This window comes from Balaenoptera ricei, chromosome 5 (assembly GCF_028023285.1).
Source record: "Balaenoptera ricei isolate mBalRic1 chromosome 5, mBalRic1.hap2, whole genome shotgun sequence".
NCBI classification, from domain to species: Eukaryota; Metazoa; Chordata; class Mammalia; order Artiodactyla; family Balaenopteridae; genus Balaenoptera; species Balaenoptera ricei.
Window position 1 is genome coordinate 139,441,508 of NC_082643.1, and position 25,181 is coordinate 139,466,688.

Below are 25,181 nucleotides of genomic sequence, written 5' to 3' on the forward strand. Positions count from 1 at the left end.
CCAGCGAGCCAGGGGGCTGGCTTGTGATGCACTTCCACTGCCGGGATTCGTTTTTGGGGTTGCTGGGGCCATTTTCCAGACAAGGAGATTAAGGCAGAGGAAGGAGCATGAAGGGCTGGCCTGCTCCCCACCGTCCCCCCGGGGTGTGGTGAGATGGGGCTGGCCCAGCCGTGACTCTGGGCTCTGCACAAAACGTCTGTGCAAACGTGAGTGTGTGCACAGACACACGCCTACAACACACGCCGTGCCTAGAGGTCTGCGGGTGATGGCGAGGTCACGAGTGCCCAGGCTGAGCGAGTACTCCCCTGGTGCCCTCCATCCGCCTGGCAGAGACCTTGGCGGGCTCCCCGCGGCCAGGCATCCTGGCGCCCCTGCGCGCTCGCTCTCACGGCCTCAGCAGCAGCAATCAGCTAATTTACCCGGCCCCCAGCTTTCTAATCGAAAAGGAATTTGATGAGGGAAACGATAAGAAAACAGCAGAGAGTGGCTAAGATGCTCATTCGGGGAAAGTAAATCAGCCGTATCCGATCGAGAAATCTCAGTGCGTCTTAGGAGGAGGATTTGCAAAAAGAAAACAATGAAGCACATTTTAAGAGGCAACCTAGAAACGCAGAAAGACGTGCCCGGTGGGAGGAAGAGGTTTTAAAGCCCCCATCCTTGGCGGTGCATCCATCAAGCCGACCCTTCTCCTGCACTGTCATTGGTCCTGCTGAGGACCCTGGAGGTGGGAGCATCCATTCAGGAATGGGAAACGGAGGCAGAGGCCATGGACTGGTGGAGTCAGGCCTTGAACTCCACCAGTGGCTGTGAGGGTCAGGAACACAGGCCCTGGAGCCTGCTCCTGCCTGGGCTGGACTCCTGGCTTCATTGCCTACTGGCTGTGTGACTTTGGGCCAGTTACTGAACCTCTCTGGTCCCTGTTTCCACCTCTATGAAATGGGGTGATAATGGTGCCTCCCTCAAGGTGGTTGTGGAGGGTGAGGAGTGAAGCCAGGCAGAGCTCTCGGGGCAGTGCCCCGCAGGGGCAGGTGGGAAGCCCTCGGTAGGTGATCGGTGGTCACCGTCCTTGGATGACCAGCTTGCCCGAGTGTATGGCTGGGTTTACGTGCAGTCACAGCTCTGAAGTGGGTTGGTGGGAGCAGATGGTTCCCAGCCCTGGGTGTGGGGCGGGCAGAGGGAGGGGCATGTGGAGACCCTGCCCTGACTGCCCACTTCAGGTCGCTTTGGGCTGTGGGGACGGTGATGGGATGGCATCTCAGCTCTGCATGGATGGGGCACCTGTGAGACGTGGTGCTCACCCCTCCTGGGCTCTCACAGGCCGCCGTGTGTGGCCAGTGATGTCCCAGGAAGCTGAGATCTGCCGTACAACTGTCAGCAGGTGTCCCCCAGCCAGGCTGGAGGAGGACTGCAGTCCCGTCCTGTTCCAGAGAGGGGACACGCACCAGACCAGCAGCCTCTAGGGCTGTTCCCGGAGATGTGAATCGTGCACAGTCCAGCAGTTTCCAAGTCCCTCCATCACGAGGCATCGTGTTTGGGAACCTGGCATGAGCTGCCTTCTCCTGCCCATGTCCGGGCCCTGAGGTCCGTGGGCCAGTACAATCACCATCTTGGACGGGGTCCTCCTCTTGGACTTGGACAGGGCTGACCAGTGGACCAGTGGGCCCAGCCCCAGCCAGCAAGCACCAGCACTGAGTCTGGAAACTCAGGCCGAGGGCACCTGTCTTCCTGGGGCAATTGCTGGGGCCCAGGAGATTTACCTAAGAGCTCAGGTGTGCCTTCTCAGAAAAGAGCGCCCACTCAGGTCTCTTAACCCAGGCCTGGGCACCCCTCTCCCTCCAGAGGAATTCATCTGAAAGTGACCACTGGGCCTCTCCAGGCCAGGCCTCAACTGAAACACTCGTGTGTCCCACGAATGTTTCAGCACCTACTGTGTGCTAGCTCTGTGCTGGGCATGAGACACAGTAGGGGTCACGCCCCGTGGCCACCCCAGAGGGGCTCACAGTGTGCTGGGGGGACCGATGATGACAATATGGCATGAGGGGAAACAACAGCGGGCGCCTAAACTGGGCTGAGAGCCTCAGGAAGGCTTCCTGGAGGAGGAGACGCCTGGGCGAGGCCAGAAAGAGGGGGCGCTGCAGTAGCTCGTGGACCAGGGCTTCATGAGAATGAAAACACAGCACGTGCCATTTGGAGGAAGCTTGCAGTTTATTCAATACGTGCACAGCCAGATTCTGCTGGGGACCACTGAGCTGGGTCTTGTTGGCCCCAGCGGACTGATGGATGCTGGTTCTTTGGGGGAAAGAAGCTCATGGACATCTCCTCTAGTGGTCTGCCTCAGCATCCCCATGAGACAGGTGTGATCACCCCTATTCTACAGATTAGAAAACTGAGGCTCCAACGGGTGGAGGGATCTGCCTACCATCACCTGACCCCCTGGGCTGTCCCCGTGGGCTCGTACATGTTACATTTTCCTCTCCCTACTTAGAGCACAGCACAGGCTTTCCTTCCGCCTATCACCAGGGCAGCCTAGAGTCTGGGGTATAGGGGTAGGGTCCCGCGGTGGGCAGGGGCGTCAGAAGGACAGCGCTGAGCCCAAGAACCCCTTGGAGCATTTAGTCAAAGACCCAGCGTCCTCCCCAGAAAGGCCCACGGACACTCACACATCGTATGCACCTGTGCGGCCACCCCCAGGACCCCAGCTTGAGCAGTGAGCGGTGAGGTCTGGCCTGAGCAAGTGGTGGTGCCTATGGGTGAGACCAAGCCCCACCCTCCCAGCTGTGTGACAAGGGGGATGGGCCTCCATCCCTGATGGCCCCTCTCCACCCGCAGTCGGCCCTGCCACTGCTCACCCCGGTCAGGACCCGTCAGCAAGGTGTAGAGGGGGCCCCAGCGGCCAGCGCCAGGCCCCACGCACCGTCAGCCACAGCACAGGGATGGAGAGTCGGGGCAGTGCGCTGGGCGGCGGCAGCGCAGTCAGCTAGCTCCGATCCACCTTGTAGGGTTCCTGTGGGGTTCGGGGAGATGAGGGCCTCCCGGGGGTGGGGGGTGCTGGCCGGCGCCGGGTCTCGGGCGGCCGTGGTCACGCGTGCTCTCCAGCGTGGGGAGGGCGTCTCTCTCCACACGTGGCTCTGGCAGTGCTCCGCGGAGCAGCGCGTCTCGGCGGCCTCCTGGCTCTTGCACCAGAAGCTCGGTGCCAGGATGCTCCGGTCGGTGCCCAGCAGCGCTGCCGTGGGAGCGTGGTAGGCCATCTTCGCGCACAGGGCCGTGGGGTCCATCGTTTCCCCGAGGGTCTCGATGAGCACGGGCTGGCAATCGGTTATGAGGTGGTCGCACTGTACCATGAGGGGCAGCGGCAGGATGCGGCAGACGCCCTTGAAGGCCCTCAGGACGCGGCGCTTGGTGCTCTGCTGCTGCAGGTTGTGGGCGGACATGCCAAGAAGCCACTTGCCTCCACTGCAGAAGCTGCCCTGGTTCTCCTTTCCCAGCGGGGGCGGTGGCAGCGTCGTAGGACCCTCGTGGGCTGCCCAGGCCCGCCTCCATCTGCCGTACAGCCGCGTGCACGTGCGCAGCTTCTCTGCGGTGGCTCTGGTCGGGAGTTCCACCAAGGAAGGGCCGTAGGTATCCACCGAGCTGACGCACTTCTGGACCACGGGAGCGGGTAGCACCGAGCACACACGCTCCAGGGCGCGGCTGACGAGCTTGCTGCTGTTGGATTCCAGCACCTTCTGGACCACCTGCAGACACACTTCACAGGGCATGCCAGCCTTCCTCTGGACCTCACCCTTCTTCCTCGGCGACGCCAGCGCCAGCCAAGGGACCCCGTCCACAGCAGCTGCGTGAGCCAGGTGGGCCCGTTCCTTCGGCTCCTCACAGAAGCCCTCCTTCCTGCAGGTCTCATTTGGCGGCACGAGCCTCAGTCTTTGCTCGGGAGGGGCAAAAAGCTGGCAGATGTAGTCCTCGCAGAGGAGAGTCAGGCCCGGCCCCAGGGACTCGCACTGCTCCCTTGTGGTCACCTCCACCCGGTTGGACAGCTTGGGCCCCACGGTGTCCCGGAGCCGGGTGACCGGCCAGACACAGCCCTGGCACCCTGTGCTCACGGGAATCCGTGGAGGTCGGGAGCTGAGGGGCCCACTGGCCATGGATGGGACTACCACCTCGGATGTGTCCTCCTCGGAGAGCGGTCGCGGGGTGGCCGGTAGCCTCCGCGGTGGCTGGCACACCCCTGTGCCGGGGCGCTGCCCGGGGCCCCGCCGAGCACGCTCAGGATGGTCGAGCCGTGGGCGTCCACCGTCCCCTTGCACTTGGCCGAAGACTCCTGGCTCGGAGTCTTCTTCATCACCACAGCCAGGATCGGTCTCCATGGCCTCGGGGTTCAGTGCATTGCTGGCAGCGGCCGCCACGTCCGGGCACACGGCGCAGGGCAGGCACTTGGCGGAGGGCTGGCCCCAGGCGGTGCTGCGGCAGTGCCCCCCCCCGCCCCACCGGCCCGCACCTCGTTGCCACCTGCAGGTCCCGATGCCGCACCGCCGAGCCCTTGCACACTCCTCAGGGCCAGAGATGGAGCCGGCCGGGGTGGCGCCCAGGAGGCTGGGCCGGAGAAGCAGCGCCCAGAGCCTGATGCTCTGTCACTGGCCAGCTCCACTGCCGTCCTCCTGGCTGCTGCTATGAACCCAGCGGTCCCGCCTGGCCCCTGAGCAGTGGCACGGGGCGGCCCCGCCCTCCCGGCAGCCTGCCTCATCACCCCGATTCCCTGAATCCCCACAGCCTGGTGCAGGGCGCTTCTACCTGGAGCACCGTTCTTCCCTCTTCCCCCGGTATAAACTCTCACTCATCTTCCAAAACCCAGCTCGTTTTTGAATGAAGCACAACTCAAAGGTCCAAGACCCCTTTCCTAGAAGCCCGTCTGCCCTCTTCCCCACAACTCCTCATCCCATCCTGATTTGTCCCCATGGCTGGGTCCCCTCCTAGAATGTGAGACCCTTGGGGGAATTTTTGTCCCCCTCTGGGAAGTCCGTAAAGGCATTCTGTCCTTTTGATGCCAGAAGATTAAGTGAATTTAATGACTGACCAACTACTGAAGCTCTGTTTTCTACATCTGGCCTTGAAATGACTTGCCTGGCCGGCTCTGCTCCTGGCCCTGGCAGGCGATGCCATGTGGGGGACCCGCACGGCTTCATCTGTGATGAGAGCACCCATCGGCCACCCAGGATAGCCACGTGTGAGGAAGCCACCAGAAAACGGGTCCCTGGGCCCAGTCAGTTTCTTCCTTCTGGAAACTTGGCTGAATGTGGGCTGGTCCACAGTTGATATGAAAGTGCTGGTTGAAAGTACACATACACGAAAGGAATTTCTTTCATTCCTGTGTCACTCTTTATCTTATTATTTTTCTTCCTTAGTTTTTAAATGAATTATCAAGCAAGAGAGTCAGCGCTGGGGAGATACACACAGGTGTCCTGAGTTGGACCTGTTCATTAAAATGGAGAATTCCGGGGCTAGCCTTGCCTTTGGCCTGATTTCCACACAGCTCAACGCTCCCATGGGGCCTTCCCAGGGGTGGACGGGTCAGGGGCCTGGGGGTAGGGGCTCCCCTGGGGCCGCCCGAGTCCCTCGGTGGGTGTGAGCCCCCTGCGTGGTGCCATCTCTCAGATTCTGGGGCTCTGAGTGTTCAGAGGGGGCATTCCACACCCCCAGCTATGTGGGTCAGGCCTTGGGGCCTGCAGCAGCCTCGGTGGAGGAATGTGACCGGTTGGTTCCATTTGCCTTCCTTTGGGGTGCGGGGGCTGGGAAGTGCATATGGAAAGCAGGATTTGCTGAGCTCTTCCCACCAGCCCTAGGACTGTGGCTCCTTTGGACCAGAGGAGGGACGGCCTTTGGGATGAAGTGAGCCAAGGCGAGCGGCTGCCCAGCTCCCGGGTTTCACCCGGAAAGGTGGGGCTGGAGGTGTGGGTGCCCCGTCTCCTGTTGCCTGGGACAGGCACTTCAACACACTCTCCGGGTGCCTGCTTTTCATTGAGGGCATTGCCTGGGATTCCAGAGCACCCGCTGGCATCCTACGAGGACTGTGGGCACTGGAGCCGGCAGGCAGGAGGCCCTGCCCCGTGGCCTGGACCAGTCTGTGGTCTGCCCTTCCCAGAGGCCCAGAACCTTCTCACTGATGAAACACAGAATTGTTTTTTATTTTTAAAAAGTATATAGGAAACTTTTCTCTTGGGCTTTCTAATTTTTTTTTTAATATTTATTTATTTATTTATTTATTCATTCATTTATTTATTTACGGCCGTGCAGTGCGTCTTGCGGGATCTTAGTTCCCTGACCAGGGATCGAACCTGGGCCACAGGCAGTGAAAGTGCAGAGTCCTAACCACTGGACCGCCAGGGAACTCCCTCTAATTTTTACATTTTTATTAAAAAATTGTATGTATACAGGAGAAGGCACAGATTGTAAGTGTTCAGCTCAGTGAAGGTCCACAAACCGAGCCAGCACGCAGACCCAGACAGAGTGTCAATTCCAGGCAGCCCCCAGCGCACCTTCCGGCCACCCCTGCCCCGACCCCTGCCTGGAAGCGGACTGGTTCGTGTCTGGCTTCTTCGGTGCAATATTGCGCCTATGAGATCCCTCCGAGCTGCTGGGCGGGTCCTCATTTCTGTGCAGAATCTGTTGGGTGAATTCACAGTTTATTAATCTAGTCTACCCTCGTGGGCATCTGAGTCATGTCCAGTTTGGGGCTGGCATGGACGGTGCCGCTCCGAACATCTCTGTGCACATCTAGGGGCGCGCATCTCCCCATCTCTGCTGGACTTTCTCAAGGAGCGGAATTGCGGGGGTCAGCGGGCAGACGTCCAGTAGATGCCGACACACGGATTTCCCACGGTGGTTGTACCGGTCCCCACTCAGCAGCGTTCGGAGAGTTCTGGTTGCTCCACGTGTGCTTTGTTTGGGGGAGGCTATGTTTTATCCTGATGTAATTTCAAACTTAGAGAACCATTGCAAAAATAGAGCAAGGAACTCCTGGCCACCCGTCACTGAGGCGTGTTTGCCCCGTTGGCTTTGTGGTTTCCCCTCCCCGCTTTCCTCTCTTCCACCCATCCGTCCTCATGCATTTATATTTACAGATACTTTTTTCCTAACCTGTTGAGAGTATGGCGACATTGTGGCCCATTACAACCAACTACCAGTGTGTCTTTCCTGAGGACAAGCACATTTTCTCAGATAATCACAGTGCATTTATCAACATCAAGGATTGTAATGTTGACACAGCATTATTGTTTAACCTGTAGCCTATGTTCAAACTGCACAGTGGCCCCAGGTCTGCTCTGTGTCCGTGTCCCAGCTCCAGGGTCACGGGCTGTGTGTGCTCGCCACGGCTCCTCGGTCAGCTTTCATGTGTCTTTTGTGACACTGGAGTCCAGGCGGGTTATTTTGCAGGATGCCCTCCCCTTGGGTCTGCCCAGGTTTCCTCGCAGTCAGATGTGGCAGGATCCCTCTGTGTGCCACGTGAGGAGGGTGGTTGTGAGCCAGCACAGTACTGCTGATCTGGGGTCACTTGCTGAAGATCTGCCTGTTTCTTCCTCTGTGAAGTTACTGTTTCTTTTTGTAATTAATAATATTTAGAAAGGTACTTTGAGAGTATGTAACTATTCTGTTCTCAGCAAATGTTTATCCACTGTTAGCATCACTGATCATTTGCTAACCCCACCTTCCCTCTGTATTTATGTTGGAATTCTTCTGTAAAAAAGAGTTTTTCCTTCTCTCCCCCACTTCTTTCCTTCCGTCCTCCCTCCCTTCCTTCCTCCCTTCCTTCCTCCCTTCCTTCCTACCTCCCTTCCTCCCTCCCTCCCTTCCTTCCTTCCTCCCTCCCTCCCTCCCTTCCTTCCTTCCTACCTTCCTCCCTCCCTCCCTCCCTTCCTTCCTTCCTACCTTCCTCCCTCCCTCCTTTCCTTCCTCCCTTCCTACCTCCCTTCCTCCCTCCCTCCCTTCCTTCCTTCCTTCCTCCCTTCCTTCCTCCCTTCCTCCCTCCCTTCCTTCCTTCCTCCCTCCCTCCCTCCCTCCCTTCCTTCCTCCCTTCCTTCCGTCCTCCCTTCCTTCCTCCCTCCCTCCCTTCCTCCCTTCCTTCCGTCCTCCGTCCCTTCCTTCCTTCCTTCCTCCCTTCCTTCCTACCTACCTACCTTCCTCCCTCCCTCCCTCCCTTCCTTCCTACCTTCCTTCCTCCCTTCGTCCCTCCCTCCCTTCCTCCCTCTCTCCCTTCCTCCCTCCCTTCCTTTCTTCCTCCCTCCCTTCCTTCCTTCCTCCCTCCCTCCCTCCCTTCCTCCCTCCCCTCCCTTCCTTCCTCCCTCCCTCCCTCCCTTCCTTCCTTCCTTCCTACCTCCCTCCCTCCCTTCTTCCCTCCCTTCCTTCCTTCCTTCCTACCTCCCTCCCTCCCTCCCTCCCTTCTTCCCTCCCTTCCTTCCTTCCTATGTGGACTCGTGAATGTTTATTTTATTTAATAGATTGTAATCCATGACTAAGATTTCTCTGATGCTTCAGGTCAGATCAGTGGGTCCCTTTGAGCTTGCCTGTGCGTCTCTGATGTGTGTCCACCATTCTTGGAGCACTTCTGCGCGTCCTGGGGCACGGGGCCCGTGTGGGCTGAGCAGATGCACCAGGCACTGACGTGGCGGCCCCAGGCCCTGTCACCTCGGCAGCGCTGCTCCACACGGCTCTCATGTCACCCTACAGAAAGTGCTGGAAGTCACATGACCAGCGTTCATCCTCCACCCACAGCCCAACAAATGGCAGCGACTGCTGTATTTTGTATAAATTCCATTTGTTTAAAAAAACTTCTCTGGAAGTGATTTACTTTTTCTTCCCAAGTAGAGATAAGCCTGGTCCCACTGGGATTGGGGGGCGAGAGGGGGGTGTTTTGTGGGTGGGACCCTTATGTAGAACCAAGGTCAGGAGGGGACGCACAGGAGGTGGGGATGGAGCTTGCTGGCCGCCTGCTTCCAGGAGGACCAGCTTGGAGAGGGAGGGAATCAGGAAGGTTTAGATGCCTCAAAGGACAGAAAACACGGCCCATTTTTCAGCACTTCGCCCAGCCCTCTCTGGCCGCCACTTCACCACCAGCCCCCAAGGCCGCCCTGCCGTGTGGGCCGGAAGGAGCTGTCCCCAGGTACATGGTGACACCTGCTCGCTCTTCTGCCCACGCAGAGTGACAGAGGCTGCAGCCCGGCGGAGCTCCCCAGCCCGTGTTCTGGAATCTCTGAGCACAGCGGTGCCCGCTCTTCCCAGCCCTTCCCTTCATTCTGCCGCGGCCCTGCCCGATGCTGACGCCCCCTCGCCCCTCCCAGGGCCACCTCTCTTCCTCTCGGCCCTTCCTGCCTCTTCTGGGTGACATTCCTGTCCCTGCCCAGAACCCACCTGCTCTGCCCGGCCATGCTGGGACCCAGGGGTGGGATTCATGAAATCACTCATTTCCCGTGTATTTTTGCAGCCCCTGCTGTGAGCTGGGGCTTAACACGGAAGGAGATGTACGAGGAGCGGATATTCGGGTCCTGGGGACAAACCATGGACAAGTAAATGCCAGTGACCCTTCTAATGCCAGGTGGAAATGACTTCTATGCAGGAAGGTGGGACAAAGCCTAAACCGGAGTGGAGGGCTGGCCACCCCTGCGGCCGGGCGGCCCGCGTGGCCCCTCTGGGAAGGTGGCATGAGCACAGCGCTTGGATACAGTGAGCACCCAGGGGAAACGCCGCAGGGGGGAGGCGTGGCGGGGGCAGAGGCCGGTGGTGGGTGCGTGCTCCTGTGGGTTCAGCGGCCAGGCCAGGAGGCGAGGGTGTGAGGCGGTTGGGCCTCCGGAGCCCTCACAAGGGCCGTTGTTGCTTCCGAGAAGTGGAGGTCGGATTGACCCAAGTACCGTCTCTGGGAGGTCTGGGGACAGAGGGCGCCCAGGTGACGGGCATGGGCGGGGAGCCCAAGGCCAGGGTCAGGGCCTCCTCCAGGAGACCACCCCAGCCCACCAGACAGCCCCCGGGAAGCCGGGCCCACCCCACAGCCAGGCCTGTGCCCCCAACTCCCACGGATGGGGTCAGCTTGCCCACGCCGCCCCTCACGTTGAGACGCACGTGCTCCTGGAGGGATGGAGGGGTGGTTCCCGGGACTTAGAGGCTACAGGGCGATCGTCATTTCACAGACGCGTGATGTGGAGGGCGGGCGGGCTCGGCATCTCCCGCTCCAGCTGAACCTGACATGCCCACCGGGGACTGGCTGCCCTCAGAGAGCCCCCCTTGGGGCCGCGGCTTCACAGTAACAACCGAGGAAGAGACCACGGCCCCCGCCAGAGTCTGAGGATGAGGTGTTGGGAGGGCCGAGCTGGGGGGGGAGGGAGGGGTCCTTCCTTGCCTCTTTCTTGGTGTCCTTGGCTTGTGGCTGCGTCACTCTAATCTCTGCCTCGGTCATCACATGGCCTTCTCCCTTTGTATCTGTGTCTCTTTGTCCAAATTTCCTCTTATAAGCACATTAGTCATCAGAGAGGGCCCACTCGAGTCCAGTGTGACCTTATCTTAACCAGTTACATCTAGAAAGGCTCTATTTCCAAAATAAGGTCACATTCATAGGTCCTGGGGTTAGGACTTCAGCCTGTCTTTTAGGGGACACGATTCATTCCATCCACAGCAGAGGGGTTCTGGGCACTGCTGACCTTGACCTTAAACACTGGCTGTGGTTTGGATCCAGCCTTGGCCCTGGGCAGCCTGGGGCAGAGACCCCCCTGCACGGAGAGCCTCTGGGGTTGGGGCGAGGTGCCCGGGTGCTGGTGGAGCGCCTGCGACACGCCAGCCACTGGACGCGTTTGTGAAGCTCTTCTGAGCCCCTGGCGAGTCTCGTAGGTTTGGAGTTCGGCTCCAGGACACACAGGCCTGAGCGGCAGGGGCCTTTGAAGGGCAGCCCCTAGTTCCTGGTCCCTACAACCCAAAAGCCTTGGGAGGCACTGGATCTTCCAGCCCCAGTGGCCTCCACCACCAGGCACTTAGGACCCCTGTCTGAAGGCTGTGAAGACATAGCCCCCAGGGTGGGTGGGCATAAAGAAGGGAGGCCAGAGAAGCCAGGAAGCATGGGGGGCGGGTGTAGACACAAGTGTTTGGGACTCTGATGGCCAGGGCCTTCGACACACAAGCCTCCAGAGCCCGGAGACCTTCCCTCGGGGGCCCAGGACATCGGTGTTGGCTGAGTGTCTCCCTGTGCCCAGCAGCTCGGGGTGGTCCTGTGCGCCTCCCCCTGAGTCCTTGTTCCTCCTGACACATCCTGCAGCTCGCACAGGTACTTTCCCGCAGGCACCCTCCCGCCCGGTGGCGTGTGCCACCTCCCCAGGCCAGGCTGCAGCTCCAGGACGGTCTTAACATAGCAAGCCCCACTCAGCCGGGCTGCCCCAGGTGGCGGCTGCAGGAGGGGCACCTGGGGGAGCTGGCAGGGCCTTCCCGGCAGGTGAAGTAGCTCATCTCATCCTCACGGGCGCAGGGAGAAGGCTGGTGATGTGGGCAGAGTTCCTCTTACTCTGTTAGAAGAGGGAAAATAAGAAGATCCTAAGGGCAGACGGGCCACACCGTGTCTATTTTGCTTTACTTTCATGTGCATATTCAGCAATTGTGTATTGAGCCCCTACTGTGGGCTCAGTGCTGCTGTTCCAAGTACTGGGGACATTTGAATGAATGAAACAGACAGAAAAACCCCATGTTCCTGGAACTAGTGGGAGGAAGCAGAAATTAAACAACAATTATAATACATAAGGAGGTGGTGTAAGATGGAAAGAGGTGATGAGTGAGAGGGAGAGAAATTACTTTGGGGAGGGGTCAGAAGTGGGGGTGATCAGTGATTCAACAATATCAGGGTAAAAACTTGAGAAGGTGTGGCTGAGAACCAGGTGGGGGGGGGAAGCATGCTCCAGAGGGACTGTGCAAAGGCCCTGTGGCAGGTGGGTGCAGGAACAGCAAGGAGACTACACCGGTCAGGAAGAGTTGGAGGTCACTGCAGTGATCCAGGTGAGATCCAGGTGAGGGTCTGAGTGGCAGGGGTGGGTGGTGGCCATGGATTCTGCATCTGTTTGAAGTTAGAGCCAACAGGATGTGCTGCCGGTTTGAATGTGAAACGTGAGCAGGAGGAGCCAGGGACCAGCCACATGTTTGACCTGAGCAGCTGGGTGCTGGTCTGGGGGAGGCGGATCCAGGCAGGCACACCTGTCGGCCTGTTGTTGTGACATCCAGGTGAGAGGCAGGTGCCTGACCCAGGGCGTGGCGTGCAGGATAGGGGAGGGACACTGAGGACGGGACCTTCGCCCGGGGTGGTGAGACAGGGGAGGAGAGGATGGGGGGAGGCCTTCCTCCCAGGAGGAGAGGGGTGGGTTGGGGGACGGCAAATGGTGATCTCTGGATGGAGGTGACGAGGGTGAGAGCAGCTTTGGGACAGGCAGTCGGGGCTCAGTGGGGAGGTCCAGGCCAGCGTGAAAGTCTGGACGTCTTAGCCTCTGGGTGGTCTTTGAGGTTCCGAGGTTGAGAATATGCCAGGCAAATGGTGGAGAGGAGCCACGGTTGATGGGGGAGGGGGGCGTGGAAGGGCTTTGAAGATTTCGACTGTGGGATGGCTGCACTTCCGCCCAGCTCTCCACCTCCCAGAAGGACCCGACTTCTCTCATTGGAACCCAGCCTGCGGCATCCTCTCCATCCGTCCTTGTGTTAGTTTCCTGGGCTGCATAACAAAGCAAGCTGGGGGCTTGAGCGACAGAAGTTTATCGTCTTCAGTTGTGGAGGCCAGAAGGCCAAGATCAAGGTGTCTGCAAGGTTGGTTCCTTCTGAGGCTGTGAGGGAGCCTCTGTCCCGGGCCTCTGCCCTGGCCTCTGGGGGGGTTTGCTGGCGATCTTTGGTTTCTAGAAGCAGCACCCCCATCTCTTCCTCCATCTTCACATGGCCTCCTCCCTGTGTGCCTGTCTACCCAGATGTCCTCCTTTTTAGAAGGACACCAGTCATATTGGATAGGGGCTCACCCTATTCCGGCATGACCTCATTTTAACATTTCCTCGTTGAATTATCTTTGCAGCTTTGTCAAAAACTCCATTGACCATATATGGGTGGCTCTATTTCTGGACTGTCTGTTCTGTCCACGGATCCATATGTCAATTCTCCTGTCTATACCGTACTGTCCTGATTATAGTAGACCTTGAAAGCAAGCAGTATAAGTCCTCTAAAGTTCTCCTTTTGTAAAATTGTTTTGTCTATTCTAGGGCTTTTGCCATTTCCATATGTAGGACTGTGGGATTGCCGTCCTGCCCACGGGGTTGTGTAGGGCCTACCTGCGCCAGGTGCTGTGCTGAGCCCGCCCAGGTACGCCCCTGGGTAGTCCTCCCCGCAGCCCGGAGGGAGGCGTGTGCCTGCCCCATTTCAAGGTGAGATCTGGTGGTTTAAGAACCTGTGGGTCACAGAGACAGCTGGGGCCAGGGTTTGCACCCGGCAGCCGCCCTCTGAGTCCCCAGGCCCCGTGGCCTTGGTTCCCTGGGGACCCTCTACCTTCCTCCTCTCTCCGCACACTGGGTTCTTTGGATCCCGTGGCAGCCGGGGGTGTGGAGCAGAGATTAGGGTATCCTGGTCCTCCCGCTGAGGAAACCGGGGCCGAACGCTCCCAGGCACGGGCCCCAGGCTTCCTGATCCAGGTCATTCTCTCCTTCTCCCATCCAGAAGGGTCTGGCAGGGCACTGGGGAGCTATGGGAGCTACTGAGCACAGGAGGGCCTTGCTCTGGGGGTGGGGTGGGGCTAGACAGGCCCGGGCTCTGCTGGGAGACTGGCTGGCTGGGGGCATACAGGCCCTGCTCACCAGGGCACGGCCAGAAGACCCCTCCTTAGAGGAGGGGGAGCGAGGCACTTCCTCTACTGGTGGAAGGGCTGCCAGCCACTGTCCCTGCCCCTTCCAAGCAGCCCCGATGCCGCAGGAGGAGCTTCCCTTTCGTTCTGGAAGGAGAGGGTGGGTCTGTGAAACAACTGACGAACCTGGACGGAGAGGCCTGGCTGAGAGCCCCCTTTCTGGGCCCCCAGAGGGGCTGTCGGATGGATGGACAGTGCTCACTGTTGGGGCCTGATGTCCCCAGGGCTCCGGCTCATGGGACCCACCTCGCGGTGGCTTGTCCTCCCCTTAATTGGTCACTTAGGACACGCAGGGCCCTGTGCTAGCTGCTCACCCCTTGAATACGGTCACCGCTTCTCCAGGACGACCTTGTGGGGCAGTATCGCAGTGTCCATTCTCACCCATTTCACAGATGAGAAAACTGAGGCTTGGAGAGGTCGAACCACTCTCCTCAGGTTCAGCCATCATCTTGGATCCTGTCACTGCTAATTTGTTTGTTAATCCCATCTTGGAAAATGTTCTATTTTCCATGGAGGGATAGACGCACGGTTGACAAGTAAATGATTCCACATGTTGGGAATGTGGACTTCAAACCATGGCAGTGAGAGCCAGCATCTGGAGTCCTCCGGGCTCCACATCCAGGGAAGCAGGCTCAGGACAGGAATCCTGGCTTCTGCCACCTGCCAGGAAGACGCTGCTGCCATCAAAGATGGATCCTAACATTAAAACATCGCAGTTATGAAACAGTTCAGGCCATGGGAAACCATGTCACCGACCCCTGTATGTCCGTGGACATTAGGCAGATGTTAACGTCTTGTATCCGTGTTGCAGGTTGTTGAGAGCAGTGAAGCACTGCAGACACAGCCAGTGCATTCCGTCCTCCGCCCACGTGACCCCCGCACTCACTCTGATGTGTTCCATCCTCACCCGTGTTTTCATGGTTTCACCACATCTGTCTGTGTCCATAAACAAAGGATGGCGTTGCGTCGTGCGCCTTAAATCGGCACCAGTGCTCCCACGCTGGATGTCTCTGCTTGTGGCTTGTTCTTCTTCACTCCGTGCTGTGTTTATGAAATGGATCCCTGTTGATAGGTGGGATTCCGTTGTATGGATAACCCACAGTCGATCTGTTTCCCTTCAGAGGGACACTGTGTTTCGTTCCTCCCACTTTGTTTGCTATTTTGGCCAGTTCCACAGCCAACAGCCTTGTGTGGGTCTCCCGGTACACGTGCGTGGGGAGCCGGCCAGGATCTCAGGTGTGGTCCTCTGGGGGTGGACTGCTGGTCGGAGCACAGAGCGTCTCCTGAGTCACTGGATGTGGCCAAGGTGTGCTCCAGAGCCCTATGCCAGCCCGGCAGAGGCAAAGATTGGACTTCCAGTTCATGTATTCAAAGGAAGATTTTTGCTTGCCTCCCTCCCTTCCCCGCTTTCTTCCTTCCTTCCCTTGACCCCTCCCCGGCACCTGCACAATAGTGCAGCGTAGAATTCGTACAGACTGACTGACCAGGATGCAAATCCCTGCTTTGCCACCCGCTGGTGGGTGAACTGGGGCAAGTTTCCACGTGGTGCTGTGCCTCTGTCTCTTGCCTGTAAGTAAGGTGGGGTGATAATTCCCCCCGGGACCCGGAGTCTCGCTCAGATGGGTGATGCGTAGGGCACGGCCTTCAGTAGATGTCGGCAGTGTCGTTTGTTCGTTCGTTGATTCATCCATCCGTCCATCTACCCCCTGAGGCGTCAGTGCTCGCGTGGGTGGGCTAGCTCCCCGCCAGGCCCCCTGGAGCCTCCTGCACGTCCCCTTCCCCCACTGGGCCCCGAGGTCAAGCTTCTCAGGTGGATTCTGTGTTGTCTCTGGCGGTCTTTGGCCTGGAAAATCACTCCAGTTTTCCAGGAATCTGACGGCCTCCTCCCTGTGGAGTTTTGACAGCCAGAAATTCCGCCATGCCCAGGGGTCCCAAGGGAGCCGCCCCTTCTCCCCCAGAGGGGCCTCTGTGAGGGAGGCACCTGGGGCCAGGCAGAGGGGTGGGACCTGGGGAAACATCTGGAAATTCTTGATCTTTGAAATTCGTTAAACAAATACCATTTGCTCTTCGCTTTACCCTTCAAACAACCTGAAGAACGGGGCCCCCTGGGACGCATGGGGTGGCTGTGTCTTCCTGCTCATGGTGATGGAGGGTCCCACGTGGACGTGGGCGGGGCCTGCAGAGCCACGGATCTGGGCTCTGGTGCCCGGCCTGCGGACCGGCTGTGACCCCAGGCCTGTGTGCCCTCCCTGGCCTCAGTGTTCTCATCTGTGTCTGGGGGATTTGGCGAAGGGTCTTCTCTGACTCGTGAGGCCCGCCTGGTGAAGCTGGGTTCCCCGGTGTCCCGCTGGTGGGTACCAGGCCACCTCCCCAGCCAAGGGGAAGAACTAGAGGAACCGTGGCTGGAACAGGGGGAGCGGCCCTGGCCTCCCGCTCCCCCGCCCTTGCCTGGGACCCTGCGGTTCCCAGCAGCGTCGGGCTTCATGAACAAGGCTTCAGCTGAGACCATCTCCTCTTCATTCCTGCTCAGAAGCAGCCTGGTTCCTGCACACAAGTTCTCCCGCACCACGTGAGGGGCCCCCAGCCCCCCACAGCTAGTTACACAATCTGGAGGCCCTGTACCCAGCTGGGTAGCGCTCACCACGTTTGCAAGCTGTTTGCTTAATGATCCAATCCATCGCTGCTTCTCCCAACACATGTGGTCCAGTCATGCAGGGCTCTCCTCTCGGGTGTCCAGCACCTGGAGGGGGCCCAGGACCTGGGAGGTGTCCATCAGCCACGGAACGAGTGAGTGAGTGAATGAATGAATGAATGACCAGGTGAGTGGGTGAATGAATGAAGTGACCTGGGCCCAGACCCAGGTCTCAGCAGGAGACGCAGCCTGGCCTGGCGGCTGGGAGGCTCCACCACAGACCAGCCTGGAGGCCAAGCCACGGCCCACACTGGGCCTCAGTTTACCCTTAAGGCACAGGGAAGGTAGTTTCCAGGTTCTACCCACTCACAAATATCCACAGGGCACCCCTGTGTGGGACCCACCATGGGGCGTTAGGAATCCCCAGCCCCCTGGCCCGTCTGTCCCCACCCCTAAGAGTACAGGCCGGGCTCTGAGGTGTGGACAGCTAAGCAGTGCACACAGCTGCCGTGACCAGGCTGGGTCGGGACGAGCCTGGACGGCCCCTGAGGGGAGCTTGGGCTTTGTCTCCAGGGCAGTGGGAGCCACGGAGGGGCTGAGGGCAGGAGCAAGTGGAGTTGGCCTTGTGAGTCCCAGGCCCAACCTCTGCAGGAGTGCAGGGCGTGAGGGGACCAGACCAAGGCACGGAGCCCAGAGAGGCGGCCCACCGGCCCAGCTGACCGGCAGAGGGGAGGCCGTGAGGCCCCTCGGCTTCTCTCAGCTCACTCTCCCTCTCTCTGTCCTCCTTCCCTCCTTGCGTGGCCTCAGGAGAACCCTGATCCCTCTGAGCTTCTGTTTCTTCAGCGGCAGGTGGGTGGCAGGGAGGAAGTAAAGTAGAACGGGTCAAATGCCTGGCACAGAACCTGGGAAAAGCGGCCAGCCAGTTCTCCTCTGGGTTTACCTGGTGCTGGCCCCGCTGACCACGCCCTCCCCATCATCCTCGCAGCTGCCTTGTGCCATGGTGATGTTATTAGCCCCATTTTACAGGTGAGGATACTGAGGCCCGGGAAGCAGGTGACTTTCTGGCAGAGCTGGAATTCAGAGTCTGTCTCCTGACTCGGGTTGTTTGCTTCTCTCCTCCCGCTCTCTGCTCTGAACAACCAGTGGGTTTTAATCAAGGCCCCTGGTCACGCTGGGCCTCACTCTCCTCATCTGTAAATGGGGCCAGTGTGCTCCTTGCAGGGCGTTTGTGGGAAGCCCAGAGCCTGGCCCACCGCAGGCCCTGGCCGGATGGTCAGCCCAGGTGTCTCCCAACACACAGGCAGCCCCCTCAGAACTGACCTTCTGGGGCCAGAGTCAGCCCGGACCAGCTGGTTTTGACCTTTGGTTTGCCTAAACTGATTCCTCCTGCATCTTAGTTATCCCAAGTCCTAGGAATTGGGACACAAAGGGTGCTTTCCCAGGAAGCTCAAGGCTTCTCGAGGGACAGCAAAAGGAGATGCTCTGCTTCCAGTTGGGCCCCGAGGAACAAGGTGTCTAACCTTGCCCCCACCCCCCAGAGCTACTCAGAGCTGCCAGGTAGGAATTTCTTGCGTCCTCTGGACATGTAGGTAACCTCAGTGGCAGACAGGCCATTGGGTCAGTTTTCCCCTTTGCTCACGCCCCCGCCTCCCTCAGATTGGCATGTACCACCTCCCTTTACTCTCCCCAAGGAGCCAGCAGCATGGCAGCAAGGATTGAAGGGTGGGTGACAAGGCGAGCCATTCTCCCCCTCAAGGCGGAGAACATTCCAAGCCAGAAGGTGGGGTTTGGGTTGGGGCGTTGGGGTGGGGAATGGGCACAGGTCCTAGAGAGAGCTGAACTGGGCAGCGTGGATGGTGTGGGGCCTGTTGAGGGCTCTCTCCTTCCTTCCTTTGGAGAGAAGAGGCTCACCCAGGCATCCATGGGAAGGCCCTGCCACCAGTGCTGTGTGACCTCCCGCAGGTGACTCAGCCTCTCTGAGCCTCCCATTTCTCCACCTTAGAGGAGCTGGGTGGAAGGAGCCGCCTTCAGGCCCTGCTCTGACAGTCTGCTCCACCCTCCGGAACTTGCCCCTCCCCTGTCATTCCTGCTCAACTCAGGACCCCTGCACCCACCCCTTTTTCCCCAGCCCCCATGACATCGACACAGCTGAGACCTCACCCACACTCCCCGCCTAGACATCACAGCACCTCCTCCTCCCTCACAAGAGGGGATTCTCCCAAAACTCTCGGCGTGTGCACACTTGGCCATGGCATTGGGGGCCCCTCTGGGTTAACCTCAAGAGTCTATTCCTTGGGCTCCTTCTGGCATCTTTTTCTTAACACGCCATGCACCCAGCACTGCTGAGCCTCGGCTCCAGCTGTGCCTCCATCTGGAAGGCTCCACCCGCCACCCCCTCTGCCTGCCAAAAGCTAAAATGCTTTTCTAGGTTCAGCCCAAACGATGGCCCCACCTGTGCAGTTTCTGACCCAGCCCTGAGCCACTGCTAGTTGTTTGTCCACACCCCGGACTCCTGGATGGGACATCGAGGTCCTTGAGGGCAGGGCAATGTCATGGCCATCTCTTTATCCTCAGTGCCTAGCCAGTGACTCACTTGCTCGGTGCCTCAGTCTCTGCTTCTGCAAAATGGGTTAATAACAGGCCCTATTTCATAGGATTGCCAGGAGGATGAAATGAGTGAACACAGGTAAAGCAATCAGAGCAGCACCTGGTAGTGTAGGCGCTCAGCACACGCACTTCAGGTGCTGCATCATTTTTCTGGGGCCGCTATAACGGTACATAGACTGGGCACAGAAACTTATCTCTTTACAGTCCTGGAGGCTGGAAGTCTGAGGTCAAGGTGGGAACAGTTTGGTTCTCCTGAGCCCTCTCTCCGTGTCGTGTAGACGGACGTCTTCATCTTCTCCCTTTGTCCTCACGTGGTTGTCCCTCTGTGCATGTCTGTGTCCTAATCACCTCTTCTCATAAGGACACCAGTCAGACTGGATTGGTACCCACCCTAATGACCTCATTTAATCTTAATCACCTCTTCAACGACCTGATCTCTAATTACAGCCACTTTCTGAAGGGCTGGGGGTTAGGACTTCAACGTAATGGATTTCGGTAGGGACACGATTCAGCCCACCACAGGTGCTCCCTGCTGTTTGTGAGGTGAATGAATGAATGAGATACTTCCTTTCTTGAAATCAGAGGCACCAAGGAGCTTGTCTCTGTTTTACATTCGGGACGAGTTACAAATCTGCCTTTACATGTATTTTTTCCACTCTGTTTCCCACCCCTAAGCTTGTGTCTGTGGGTGGGAGGGACCTCCTTGCAGGATAGAAACCTTGATAGGAGAGATGCAGCCACGTTTTTTTGGGGGGGGGGGGAAGCACTTTTTCCCTGGAGGGTTTGGTTTCTGTGACCACCAGCTCCATCTCCATCTGGGATGTGAAGAGGGAAGCAGGAAGGGAGCTTCTTCCTGCAAATGCTTGGATCTTCGCCGATGTGAATGGAAGAGTTCCCAACTCTGGGTCTGCAGAAATGGAGAAACCCGATACCCAGCGGCCCAGACCCGGGGTGCCTGGCCACATCGCCACGCTCACACCTGGTAACGCTGGGCACGGGGCCTCAGACCTCACTGCCCGCTCCGCCCTGCTGTTTCCTGGGTGTTGACCTAGGCCGGCCCCTCCACTGCTCTGGCTCCATTTTGTCCCCGAAGAAGAGAAGGGGTGCCTGCTGCTGAGCTGTGGGGTCAGCGTGAAGCCCCAAGCCCGGCCCGGCGCCCAGCATTTCAGCCCCATGTGGACGCACTCTTCCAGTACATCCCTCTCTGTGGCATCCCCAGGCCTTCCCGGGGCCCAGCACACAGTAGGTGCTCAACAAATGTAGCACCTAATAGGTCTGCAGACAGATTTCCTGCCCCCCGGCCCTCCCCGGAGGGCGTTTTCTCTTCCCCAGCATCCTGTTTGTTCAGCCTGAATTCTGCCCTCTCATCTCAGCGCTGTTTGGCCTCAGAGCCGGGTGACTTTATTCCGGGAAGGACAGGAGGCGGAGGCCCAGCCCGGGGTGGGGAGGGGACAGCAACACCGTGGCCCCAAGCGGCTTTCAGCCAGCGAGCCAGCTGAGTGCCCCACGTGTCATCCCAAGTGACAGACATGGGCCTGACTCAGCAGGGGCTGCACCAAATGCATTTTCCTTTCGTGTGTGTCTCCGCGTCTCCGCCTGACTTGCTCGGCTTTCTTGGCCTCTGGGAAAGGCCAGGAAGGGAGACTGGAGGGTCCCTGGGCTTCAGTTCTGAGCTGGCCTGAGCTCCAGGGCAGGGCAGGGGATCTCTGGCCTGTGGGCTGCGGTGTCTTGGAGAAGGGGATAACCTGAAGCAAACCTGGCCACTGGTCTGGGTGGGTGGTACCCTACCCGCCTCGGGGCACTGTGGGTGGCACAGTACCGCTGCGGAAAATCTGAGGGAGGGAAGACCGGTTCAGTAAGAGAGGATAGAGACCAGCCTGTGTGAAGGAGGGGGTCCCACGGAAGCCTTGCTGCGGGCAGGGCATGTGGGGCTGCGGTGCTGGGCTGGTAGGGAAGTTTGAGGTCGGAGGGTGGGAGCTGTGGACAGCAGGCGAGGACAAGGCACTGTGGGTACTGGGGAGATATTGAATGTTGTTGAGCGAGGGAAGGCTGCATATCGAGCCAGTCTAACGCGTTCCCATAGTAGTTTCCCAGCTGTGCTCCCCTGAGCCCTTTGGGGGCCACTGAGCTGAGCAGAATGAGGGGAAGGCAGGTTGAATTCTGCTCACGGCCCTTTTGTCCTCAAGCCAAGCAGCTCACTTTCATCTATTTCATTTCCGGTACACGAGCTTCTGGGTAAGACTTTATTTTGGACAAAGGGTCCTACAGCTTAAAAGTTGTTAAAATCCTTTAATAAGCGAGACTGATGTGGTATTATTCCGTTTTCACTTATTCATTCATCACATGTGACCTGAGCCTCCTTCCTCCAAGGTCTGGGCTGGGCAATGCTGGGTCAGATGGCCAAGACGTGGTCCTGGCCCAAGGGGAGCCCACCGTCTTGTGGGGCAGTCCCAGGGCTCAGGGCTGGGCCAAGGGGAGCCCCAGCACCAGGACAATGGGCCCTGCCTGGGAGGCTTCTTGGTGGAGGTGATGCTTACCCGAAGCCCTAAAGGATGAGCCGGAGATGGAGGTGGGACTGCATGTACAAAGGCGTGGAGGTGGACAGACCAGCCTGCTGGGGGGAGGACACAGGTTCTGGCCTGTGGAGTACATGGTCCGAGTAATGGATTAGTAGCGGGTATATGGAGGGGCTGGCAACGAGTCTGGGGGGCTCTAAGGCAAAGCCCTGGAAGCTTCCCCACTGTCTAGGCAACGAGCCTGCTCTTCCTCAGCATTGTTTTGAAAGTGGACGCCCTCCAGGGTCTCACCTCAAGACGTGCAGTGCAGACTGTGTGACATCGGACTGGGCCACAGTGGGGTCAGATCCGAGCCTTGCCATCGCAGTGCCACCTGGCCCCTGGGGCAAGGCTCTGTACTCTGAGTTCCCGGGGGCAGCTGTCCTGGGGCATCTGACTTCCCAGCCTGGCCTCAAGTGTCCCACCTCTGGATGAGCCTCCCCAGGGCCAGCCCCTTTTCTGTCACCCTCTGGGGCAGTAGAGGGGACAGGACAGGGCTGGGGTATCCAGGGACATGGCCTGGTTGGGTTCCAGAGCCTTGGGGTTTGTGTGATGCCAACTGGTCGCATCAAGGACATTAGCCAGTGGCCGTCCACTTGGGAAGAAGCGCCTCTGGGTTGGCGGGGATGGAGGGGGGCGAGCAGCAGCCAGGAGCCTGGGCAGAGCAGACAGGGCGGAGGGGCCACGTCCTCCACGCGTGTCGATGCCGCCGCGCGGGGCCGCCGTGCAGGGCCCGGTGTCCTCAGCGTCCCAGCTCGTGGGGGGGGGGGGTGGAGGGAGGCCGTGGTGCTGTGGGGTGCCAGGCGCAGTGCTCGGCGCCCCTCCACCTCGTCAGCGGTGACCCAGGGGCCCTGCGGACCCTCCCTCCTGGGTGCTCGGTGAGTTTGGGGGAGGACGGCCGGAGCAGCCTGCTGGAGCGCCAGTGCCCTCTGCTAGCCGGCAGACCCCTGGGCTGGCCCGTGGGAGCTGGGGCAGTGGCATCTTGGGGTCCCCATGCTGAGGAGCGCAGCGCCAGAATCCAAGAGGACCTGTGCCGCACAACTCCTGTCCTGCATCTCGGCAGCTCGTGAGGGACATGCCGTCCCTGCGGGCCCTCACGTGGCAAGAAGCTTGGCCTAGCTCGCCCGACTCTGAGATGGGGACGGACGCTCAAGGGGTCTTGTCTTCTCAGCGTCAGGGAGGCAGGGCCAGGACCTCCCGTTCCAGCCCACACACTGGGCTGCCCTTGAGCTCCTGCCCGTCCCCAGAAGCACGAGGCTCCCCCTCTGGGCTGCCAACACCACTGCCCTCCAGGCCTGGCCCTCCTCCTTGGGGTCCCTACTGCAGGCTGGCATCAGGGGACTGCAGTCCCCCCCCAGCCTGAGTCCCAGCCCGGGGCTGCCCCAGAGGCTCCCTGACTCTACGCTGCTCACCCGGGACCTACCTATGAGACTGAGACGGATTTTCTTTTTCGTTTTCTTTTTTTTTTTTAAAGATGCATAGTGAACGTTGGGGTTGAAAGTTTGAGCTAAAGAGCTTAGGGTTTTTTTTTGGTTTTTTATTTATTTATTTATTTATTTATTCATTTATTTATTTATTTTTGGCTGTGTTGGGTCTTCGTTTCTGTGCGAGGGCTTTCTCTAGTTGTGGTGAGCAGGGGCCACTTCATCGCGGTGCGCGGGCCTCACTATCGTGGCCTCTCTTGTTGTGGAGCACAGGCTCCAGACACGCAGGCTCAGTAGTTGTGGCTCACGGGCCTAGTTGCTCCGTGGCATGTGGGATCTTCCCAGACCAGGGCTCGAACCTGTGTCCCCTGCATTGGCAGGCGGGTTCTCAACCACTGCGCCACCAGGGAAGCCCTGAGACGGATTTTCTTACCCTGGATGTCCACGGAGAGTCTGGAGGCTATGCTGACATGTTCCCCAGGGGCCTCCCAGCTGCACCACCAGCTCCCAGAACCTCCCATTGCACGAGGCTAAAGCACTGTTGTCTCTGTGTGGGCGTGCTCGGGAAAGGTCCAACACACGTACAATTTGTATTTTAGGCCGACTTACCCAATCTCCTTTGGTCTGTGTCTTATCTGTATTTGGTCTGTATAAAATTGACCGAAAGGAAGATGGGCATGCCTCGCGGACATACAGACACCCAGAGGCTCACACAGACAACCTGGTGGGGCCCCGCCCTGTGGAGCCGGCACCCGTGTTACCTCACCAGCCTCTTACCTCTCAGGGCATCCGGCCTCAGAGGAGCAGGAGAGATTCCTGAGGAAGGATGAATCTGCACAGACAGTCCTGTTGAAGTTCCCCAGCGGCCTGTCCCCCCAGCCAGCTTTCCACATCCGTGTTCAGCCACACGGGAAAGACCACCTCCCACACCCCTGCCCCCTTGCTCAGCAAACACGCACCGAGCAGATGCCCAGAAGGACCCTGAGCGGGGAGACCAAGGTCCACGGGCCAGAGACGGCCCTTCCTCCTGGATGTCCTGGGCTCCTCGTCCAGCCCGAATCATTGTTGTAAGTGGGTCCCCGTGTCCAGCAGGGGGTCAAGCACACGCCTTAGTGCTCCCGGGCCTGTTTCAGCAGAAACACTCCTGCTGCGACAGCAGGGACCCCAGGCTCCCCCTGTGCGGACCCTTCCAGTGTGTAAAGCGCTCTCTCGGATCCACGCTCCAGTTCTCGCTTCACTGCCATCCTTGATAGGAAACACCCCCCGCGAGGCCGACCATGCGACTTCAAGGGCTTTTTCTAGGACCCTTTCACCTCAGCGACCCAGAGCTGCTCTCGTTGGACCCCCCCCCACCCCCGAGTCAGGCTCATTTGTAAGTGAGCCTCTTCAACCCATCCAACAGTCGTTCATTCATTCAACAAACATCTCCCGTGGGTCTGCTGTGTGCCAGGCACTGCGCTGGGCGCCAGAAGCAAGGAGGACACGTGCTTATCACCCCTATTTCACAGATGGGGGAACTGAGGCTCGGAGGGGCTCCCTCACATGTCCAGGAAGGTGGAAAGAAAGGCCGGTGGCTCTGGCCTTCGCTTTCTGTCTGCACTGAGCTGCGTGAATATCCTCCCCCCACCCCCCGAACGCGCGTGCCCCACCCCCTTCCGCCCACCTGGTGACACACCCTCCTCTGGGTTTCCAGAGCCTGGGTGGGTGTTGACACTTACACGCTGCATCATTCTTGTCTTTGGAGCCCAGCCTCCCCCCTACCCGGTGGGGGCTGATTAATCTCAGACCCCCAGGGGGAGGGAGGCACAGCGCACGCATCCCAGGGCACTTCATGCACTGATTCCGCCGGGACCCACCTGGGCACTAAGCAGCAGCCCCCAGTCTGTGGCCAGTGCAGCCGCGAGACCCCCATGCACCATCTGAGGCCCAGACGGCTGGGGGCCAGCCCCACCCTTCAGAGCTGCCCCAAGGTGGAAAAACAGCCTGAAGTTGCAGCTTGAATCCCAGACTCCCATAAAGGGTCCGATTTATATTAAATTACATGCGACGTCAAAAGCACTTTTCCCTTTTGGCTTTAACAA

The 25,181-nt window shown here is 59.0% G+C and overlaps 2 protein-coding genes across 4 annotated transcripts in view; one reads left to right on the plus strand and one right to left on the minus strand.

Moving 5' to 3' along the window:
• Positions 1-25,181, plus strand: part of SORCS2 (sortilin related VPS10 domain containing receptor 2) — a 506,781-nt gene that overhangs the window by 214,589 nt on the left and 267,011 nt on the right. The window lies entirely within an intron of this gene.
• On the minus strand, positions 2,865-17,513 carry PSAPL1 (prosaposin like 1). Its single transcript, XM_059924319.1, is given in 9 exon segments — positions 2,865-4,222; positions 4,225-4,349; positions 4,351-4,622; positions 9,845-9,907; positions 9,997-10,107; positions 10,234-10,320; positions 14,457-14,578; positions 16,331-16,476; positions 17,455-17,513. Coding segments are annotated over 9 exon segments (2,343 nt in total).